This window comes from Oncorhynchus keta, chromosome 32 (genome assembly GCF_023373465.1).
Source record: "Oncorhynchus keta strain PuntledgeMale-10-30-2019 chromosome 32, Oket_V2, whole genome shotgun sequence".
In the NCBI taxonomy this organism is placed as follows: Eukaryota; Metazoa; Chordata; class Actinopteri; order Salmoniformes; family Salmonidae; genus Oncorhynchus; species Oncorhynchus keta.
The window spans coordinates 14,244,129-14,252,999 of NC_068452.1; the positions used below are offsets into that span (position 1 = coordinate 14,244,129).

An 8,871-nucleotide genomic window follows, 5' to 3' on the forward strand; every position below is an offset into this window, starting at 1 on the left:
AAGGTACCACGTTCATCTGTACAAACAATAGTACGCAAGTATAAACACCATGGGACCACGCAGCCATCATACTGCTCAGGAAGGAGACGCGTTCTGTCTCCTAGAGATGAACGTACTTTGGTGCGAAAAGTGCAAATCAATCCCAGAACAAATCAATCCCAAATTCACCCAATTTATTGTGGGAAGGTTGTGGAAGGCTACCTGAAACGTTTGACCCAAGCCATTTTAAGGCAATGCTACCAAATATTAATTTAGTGTATGTAAACTTCTGACCCACTGGGAATGGGATGACATTCTGACATTTCTGACATTTCGCATTCTTAAAATAAAGTGGTGATCCTAACTGACCTAATACAGGGAATTTGTACTAGGATTAAATGTCAGGATTTGTGAAAAACAGAGTTTAAATGTATTTGGCTAAGGTATATGAAAACTTCCGACTTCAACTGTAGATGTATTTATTTTTATTTTTAATCCCAGCACCCGTACCCACAGGAGGCCTTTTTCCTAAATTGTAAATAAGAATTTGTTCTTTACTGACTTGCCCAGTTAAGTAAAAGTTAAATAAAATAAACACAACACATCTTCCCTCCCCTCAAAATGTCTCAGGCGATGATGACGAGGACGAGTGCGGCGAGGAGAAGCTGCCCTCCTGCTTTGATTACGTCATGCACTTCCTCACCGTCTTCTGGAAGCTCCTGTTCGCATTTGTGCCGCCCACCGACTACTGGAATGGCTGGGCCTGCTTCGTGGTCTCCATCAGTATGATTGGCCTGCTCACCGCCTTCATTGGAGACCTGGCCTCCCACTTTGGCTGTACCGTGGGCCTCAAGGACTCCGTGACCGCCGTGGTGTTTGTGGCGCTCGGGACGTCTGTGCCAGGTGCGTTCCATACATGCTGCAATACACCCAGACACACATACACGCGCAAAGACATGTTCACAAACTCTGGGTCTTATGAAGACTCTGTTACCAGTCTGGTGTTTGCGGCATTGGGACGCCAGGCTAGTAACATACACCATCTAGCTCTTTACTCTCATGACAGGTTTTTATTATAATTAGGCAAAAAAAAGTATTTAGTCAGCCACCAATTGTGCAAGTTCTCCCACTTAAAAAGATGAGAGAGGCCTGTAATTTTCATCATATGTACACTTAAACTATGACAGACAAAATGAGAAAAGAAATCCAGAAAATCACATTGTAGGATTTTTTATGAATTTATTTGCAAATTATAGTGGAAAATACGTATTTGGTCAATAACAAAAGTTATCTCAATACTTTTTTATATACCCTTTGTTGGCAATGACAGAGGTCAAGCATTTTCTGTAAGTCTTCACAAGGTTTTCACACACTGTTGCTGGTATTTTGGCCCATTCCTCCATGCAGATCTCCTCTAGAGCAGTGATGTTTTGGGGCTGTTGCTGGGCAACACGGACTTTCAACTCCTTCCAAAGATTTTCTATGGGGTTGAGATCTGGAGACTGGCTAGGCCACTCCTGGACCTTGAAATTCTTCTTACAAAGCCACTCCTTCGTTGCCCGGGCGGTGTGTTTGGGATCATTGTCATGCTGAAAGACCCAGCCACGTTTCATCTTCAATGCCCTTGCTGATGGAAGGAGGTTTTCACTCAAAATCTCACGATACATGGCCCCATTCATTCTTTCCTTTACACGGATCAGTCATCCTGTAGGTATGGTGTTCTTTGGATGCAATTCAGCATTCTTTGTCCTCCAAACACGACGAGTTGAGTTTTTACGAAAAAGTTATATTTTGGTTTCATCTGACCATATGACATTCTCCCAATCTTCTTCTGGATCATCCAAATGCTCTCTAGCAAACTTCAGACGGGCCTGGACATGTACTGGCTTAAGCAGGGGGACACGTCTTGCACTGCAGGATTTGAGTCCCTGGCGGCGTAGTGTGTTACTGATGGTACTTTGTTACTTTGGTCCCAGCTCTCTGCAGGTCATTCACTAGGTGTGGTTCTGGGATTTTTGCTCACCGTTGTGATCATTTTGACCCCACGGGGTGAGATCTTGCGTGGAGCCCCAGATCGAGGGAGATTATCAGTGGTCTTGTATGTCTTCCATTTCCTAATAATTGCTCCCACAGTTGATTTCTTCAAACCAAGCTGCTTTACCTATTGCAGATATTCAGTCTTCCCAGCCTCGTGCAGGTCTACAATTTTGTTTCCTTTTGTGTCCTTTGACAGCTCTTTGGTCTTTGCCATAGTGGAGTTTTGAGTGTGACTGTTTGAGGTTGTGGTCAGGTGTCTTTTATACTGATAACAAGTTCAAACAGGTGCCATTAATACAGGTAACGAGTGGAGGGCAGAGGAGCCTCTTAAAGAAGAAGTTACAGGTCTGTGAGAGCCAGAAATCTTGCTTGTTTGTAGGTGACCAAATACTTATTTTACACCATAATTTGCAAATAAATTCATTAAAAATCCTACAATGTGATTTTCTGGATTTTTTTTCTCGTATTGTCTGGCATAATTGAAGTGTACCTATGATGAGAATTACAGGCCTCTCTCATATTTTTAAGTGGGAGAACTTGCACAATTGGTGGCTGACTAAATACTTTTTTGCCCCGCTGTATGTAGGGTTTACATGAAGTGTTCTTGAATAGTACTCTGTCATAGCTCTTGTCATGCATTCTTGTCATGCATTCTCTTTATCTCTCTCTCTCTCCCCCAGACACATTCGCCAGCAAGGTAGCTGCAATCCAGGACCAGTACGCCGATGCCTCCATCGGCAACGTAACGGGCAGCAATGCCGTCAACGTCTTCTTGGGCATCGGCGTGGCCTGGTCCATCGCTGCCATCTACCACAATTCCAAGGGCAACGACTTCCGGGTGGACCCGGGCACCCTGGCCTTCTCCGTCACCCTATTCACCATCTTCGCCTTTGTCGCCGTGGCCGTGCTCATGTACCGGCGCCGGCCCGAGATTGGGGGCGAGCTGGGTGGGCCCCGTGGCCCCAAAATCGCAACCACCTGCCTCTTCTTCAGCCTGTGGCTCATGTACATCGTCTTCTCCTCCCTGGAAGCTTATTGCCACGTCAAGGGCTTCTAACTTCTCTATAAAGTATCTGAAAGCAAGATTCCAAAAGGGATAATTAAAAGATCTAAGAAAGCTTCTGAAAGATCTTTGAAAGCTTCTATAAGGTCTAATAAAGCTATTCAAAAGTATTTGAAAGCTTCTAAAATATATTTTAAAGCTTTTTAGTCTTTTAAAGCTTCTAAAATAAATTGTAATGCTTCTAAAGAACCACTTTATTGACATCTTACGCCATTGACTCCATGTCCCTTTACCCTAAATCTAACATCAATGACTCTGCATACCCTTCTCGTCCTATGCTTAAGCCATCTACTGCCACATCCAATACATCCGAAGCATCCACTACTACAACTAAGGCCTCTAAACCAACACCAGCCAGATGGTGGCCCAAAAATAGGGATTTTTAAAATTATTTTTAACTATTCATTTAGTGTTTGTTCTCTAGCTCCTTCAATCCTGTTGTTGCAGCTTTATTTTAAATGGAAGCTATCTGTTGACTTTCATTGGATCAAGACTCCTAAGGCTGTATATCCAAAATGTACTTTCAGATGAAGCAAAAACGTGTGCTTGTTTGGTTATACAGAACACAGAACTTCAAAGCTGGGCATAAAAGTGCTGCTGGTTGGCGTCCACAATTTCTGTTCAGTGCCCCCCCCCCAAAAAAAAGACACATTTGTCATAATATTCCTGTAGCCAGAAATGTGAGTGATTGTTTAAATGCAAAGAGCATATGGATGAAAAATTCTTAGTTACTTATGTAAAAACTTGAAAGAGGCTATAGCTCATTTTATGTCTACACTGTACTGTTGCTGTGATGACTGTACCTCTAATATTACAGAAACTAAAAACTAAAAAACGAATTCTTAGGGGTTTAGTCGGGGTCTCAACTCACTGTTGAGGGTTAGAATAAAGAATACACAAGATGCAATTTAGAAATGTGCATCAGCAGTCACTCAATTAGCCCATTTCAGCTAAATGTTTTTTGATTGGTAAGTCAGTGGCCAGCTATCTAAACTTGTAGTAAGCATGGTTGAATTACCGACCGGATGGGGCCCTTTGGTCATCAGTTATCATATTAAAACTGCTAACATTTGCATCCACCCTATGGTAAAATGTGTAGAATTTCAGGAAATTAGCTGTAAAACTGCTAATTGTTTTCTCCAGTCCATGGCAAAATGTGTATAATTGCAGAGAACATGCTTTAAAACGGCAACATTTTCTCTACACCCCATGGCAAAGTGTGTAGAATTGCAGGAAATTAACTTTAAAACTTCAAATGTTTCTCTTCGCTGTCACAGGGGTGCTTTGCTGGCGGGGGGTGGTATGGATGTGGGTACGCAGACCCACGAACCACTGCAGCCCCTCATGATGAGTTCCGTTGTCCATCCCTGTAGTAAACTATCAAGATCTCCAACACAGAGACTGCCAATCCCTTTATATATGTGATGTCCATAGCATCTTTCATTTGGTCTGTTAACTATCACAGGTGACAGACAAAACAACACAAACACTTCTTTCATAGAAAAGTCATCAAAAATGTCTTGCGTGTCAAGTTTTGTCATACGTTGTTGTTGATTCTTTGTCCAGGTGTGCGGCGATGTTCACTTTAGCGCTGTGGTAAGCATAGTGTGCTTGTGTTAACTCTGACTGAATAATCCTCAATGTTGGATTATCAATGTGCTAATTGTAAACTATATGCATGAGTGTAAACATAACTGTATATCATAAGCCATAGTTATCATTAACATTAGGGGACACATTTTAATGAGTAGTAATGGATTTGGGTTCATTGAGATTGTTTTTGTGTGTTTGCTCCAAGAACAATGTTATCTGAAAGACTACAATTATTTAAAGTAATGTGAACAAATAATTTCTTATTTGTATGAAAGGCAATATCTCATACTCTTGTGTTGATTAAATAGGTATTTGTACTGTCCAAAACTATATTGCTCTGCTTGAGTTTGCTGTCAAGTTTGCGGAAAATACGAAGCAGTACTTTGTCTGTGTTATCTGTTTTTGTATATAGTGTACAGTGTTGTCAAAGTGAGGTAGTTGGCCTCAATGTTGAAAATATAAGATTCAAGCTATTTATTTTCCTACCCTTTGGGGACACAACAATAGCTAATGTTGCCTTCCAGGGGACCCACGTTTGAATTGACGTCCTCCCCTCTATTTTTCTGAATGAGTCTGGGTGGTTCTTGTCCTTGTTGAGGTATTTTGATCCTTTCTTGCGATGGAAGTTGTCTTGTCGGCAATACATTCAGGGGCCAAAACGGATACTACATACCTACTACAGAGTAAATTCAGCCAAATCTAAAAGAAATAAGCATCACTTTACCAGTACTGTGTGAATGTATGGTATTGTAACTTCTTGCACAGTTTTGACTAGTTTAAACAAAACAAAAGGAATCCAGCCCAATTCTTTCTCTCACATTAAGAACATTGATTCCCTATTAGGACAGCTGATGCATAAAAAATAGCCATATTATGGCTTCTGTTTATTTCACTTTTCTCATTGTCCCTATTGGTGATGTCACACACATTGACAATATTGTATTGATTCACTCTTCCTCAACTTGTCACAAGCCTAGGCCCACCTCTAGACGAATTGTTCTATGTATTAACATTGGTTATACATACTGTATAGCCTTGTCCCCTTCTGTAACTGTGCTGTAGCCAACTTTCTATTCTTCCATCCTTTTCAAGCTATACATACACTATATATACAAATGTATGTGGACACCCCTTCAAATTAGTGTATTTGGCTATTTCAGCCACACCAGTTCCTGACAGGTGTAGAAAATCGAGTACACAACCATGCAATCTCCATAGACAAACATTGTCAGTAGAATGGCCTTACTGAAGAGCTCATGTCACATGTCACATGTCACCGTCATAGGATGCCGACTTTACAACAAGTCAGTTCGTCAAATTTCTGCCCTGCTAGAGCTGCCCCGGTCAACTGTAAGTGCTGTTATTGGGAAGTGGAAACATCTTGAAGCAACAACACCTCAGCCGCGAAGTGGTAGACCACACAAGCTCACAGAACGGGACTGCTGAGTGCTGAAGCGCTCAGCACATAGAAATCGTCTGTCCTCGGGTTGCAACACTCTACTGAGTTCCAAACTGCCTCTGGAGGCACCGTCAGCACCATAACTGTTCGTCGGGATCTTCATGAAATGGGTTTCCATGGCCGAGTAGTCGCACACAGGCCTTAGATCACCACGCGCAATGCCAATTGTCGGCTGGAGTGGTGTAAATCTCACCTGCATTGGACTCTGGAGCAGTGGAAACACGTTATTTGGAGTGATGAATCACCCTTCACCATCTGGCAGTCTGATTAATCTGGGTTTGGTGGACGCCAGGAGAACACTACCTGCATAGTGCCAACTGTACATTTTGTGGAGGAGGAATAATAGTCTGGGGCTGTTTTTCATGTTTCAGGCTAGGCCCCTTAGTTCCAGTGAAGGTAATCTTAATGCTACAGCATACAATGACATTCTAGAGATTCTGTGCTTCCCACTTTGTGGCAACAGTTTGTGGAAGGCCCTTTCCTGTTTCACATGACAATGTCCCAGTGCACAAAGTGAGATCCATACAGAAATGGTTTGTCGAGATCGGTGTGGAAGAACTTGACTGGCTTGCACAGAGCCCTGACCTCAACCCTATCGAACACCTTTCGGGTGAATTGGAATGCCGACTGTGGCTGAATGGAAGCAAGTCCCCGCAGCAATGTTACAACATCTAGTGTAAAGCCTTCCCAGCAGAGTGGAGGCTGTTATAGCACCAAAGGGGGGACTAACTCTATATTAATGCCCATGATTTTAGAATGAGATGATCGACAAGCAGGAGTCCACATACTTTTGGTCATGTAGTGTACATCTTGGTATGACAAGGAACGAACACAGAGAGGATTTGGCAAAAGCGCAAACAGACTGGACCACCAGGCTGGGCAATACAAACACCATATTTCTCTCAGAATGCTTGTTCTATAGGTTTCACTTAACTTTTTTATTTTATTTATAGGGTTTTTGGTGTATTTGTTTGCTGTAAAATGTATTTGAACGTCATGATTTTTCTTTCACTGTGCATGCAAAACAGGAGGTAATGTGTACCAAGGCTCAATTAGTTCTGTCACAGAAAATAAAAGTTTTGAAACCTAGCTTGTTTCTAGGAAATCAGTAGAGTTGTTATTGGTGTGTACATGATTGCGTATGATGTTAGGAGTTGGGTATTTTGTCAAATAGATATTTCTGATAAACAGTAAGTTGGCTCCCCCTTCTGGTACATTTAGCTGATACTGTATTGACAAACGCTTAAGATACATATTACTTTATTCCTTTACAGGACTTTTACTTTTTTACTTTATTTAAAGATTTTTATAATTTTGAAAAAATGACTGAATATTAATCTAATCGTATAAAATGTCCTTTAAACGTCTCTGTGTGTGCAGGTCAACCAGGAGAGATTAATGAAATGGCAATCTGCAGTTCATATCTGCACTCTCATTGGCTAGAATTGTCCCACCTGATCTCGTCTTCTCCCGCCTGCCTTCCACCTTTGAGAACATGCATTGTTAGAGCGGTCTCATGAATATCTTGTCAATATAATACACAATCTTTGATCCAACCAGAGAACAACTTTCCCCTTTCATTGAAGCCATGGAAGTTCACAGCCGACCGCAGTACTGTTAGCAGAAAAACGGATCCCCCATTATAGTGAATGTAATAATGACAATCTTCGTGGTCCATCTTTCTGTAAAAAAAAATGTTTTTAAACAATCATGGTACCAATAATTTCTTCAAATTAAGCAGATGTATGTCCTTCAACCGAGTATTTTAAAATCGCACACAGAAGAAGTTATAGGGATAATTATAACTCCATTTGGCCTTCAACTTGAGTTACTCAATGAGAAGGGGCAGCACTGAGCTAGCCTGCATCACTTCCAGGAGTAGCTCAAACTGCACACATTGCACCAAATGTGGATCTAGGTCTGCTGTTGCTCTGCTGATCGTTCAGCGCGCTGTGTTTTAGGGACCAGCCCCTGTAGACTCCGACTGCTGACATCTTTGTAGAAGTCTGACTGTTGACAGCTTTCACGGTATTCCACATATAAAATCAGTGTGTATTCTGTTTGCAAATTACTTTCACGGGTGCTAAGTACTCTCGTTTAACAAACGCTTATGGTGTGTTTGAGCCCTTATGTCTCCATCAGAGGCCATCTTAACTGACTTTATTTGGCTTCAATGCGCTGTTGAGTCTTCTCATAGGAATTAATGGTGTCACGTGATTGGTGATTTATGGCTTTTTCAATTCATATATACAGTCATTGGATCCAACCCAGATTTGTCACATGATGTCTTAAGAGACGAAGGCGAGAGAGGTGATGGTACTTTATTCAACCCCAAGGGGAAATGAGTTACAGCAGCAATAATACAAACAATCACAGGATGATTACTATTAAAAGTTCAAACTGGTTTACATTTTTGGGATGTAATTATTTATTTTAAAAATTCCAACACTTTGAGAGTATTTGATGTAAATCAGTGACAAAAAAACGAGGCACTGTAGTTGTTGCATATCAGCAAATGTGCAGTTGCAGAAAAATTTTAACTGATAGGCTATGATAAGCAGTGATGAGTGCAAAACCTGTCGCCAGTGAAACCTGTCGTCAAGCACACAAAACGTGTGCTGTGGTAAACCACACCAGATATTGACTGTTACTTTTGATTTTGACCCCCCTTTGTTCAGGGACACATTATTCAATTTCTGTTCGTCACATGTCTGTGGAACTTGTTCAGCTTATGTCTCAG

The 8,871-nt window shown here is 41.5% G+C and overlaps 1 protein-coding gene across 6 annotated transcripts in view; it reads left to right on the forward strand.

Moving 5' to 3' along the window:
• The window catches only part of LOC118365068 (sodium/calcium exchanger 1-like), a 53,837-nt gene extending 46,617 nt beyond the window's left edge, over positions 1 to 7,220 (forward strand). For all 6 annotated transcript variants that reach the window (XM_035746978.2, XM_035746979.2, XM_035746981.2 and 3 more), the window contains 2 exons: positions 610 to 882; positions 2,697 to 7,220. In XM_035746978.2, the coding sequence (XP_035602871.1) occupies positions 610 to 882; positions 2,697 to 3,073 (650 nt within the window). In that variant the 3' untranslated portion in view covers positions 3,074 to 7,220. The remainder of the gene's footprint in view (positions 1 to 609; positions 883 to 2,696) is intronic.
• The last annotated feature ends 1,651 nt before the right edge of the window (positions 7,221 to 8,871 follow it).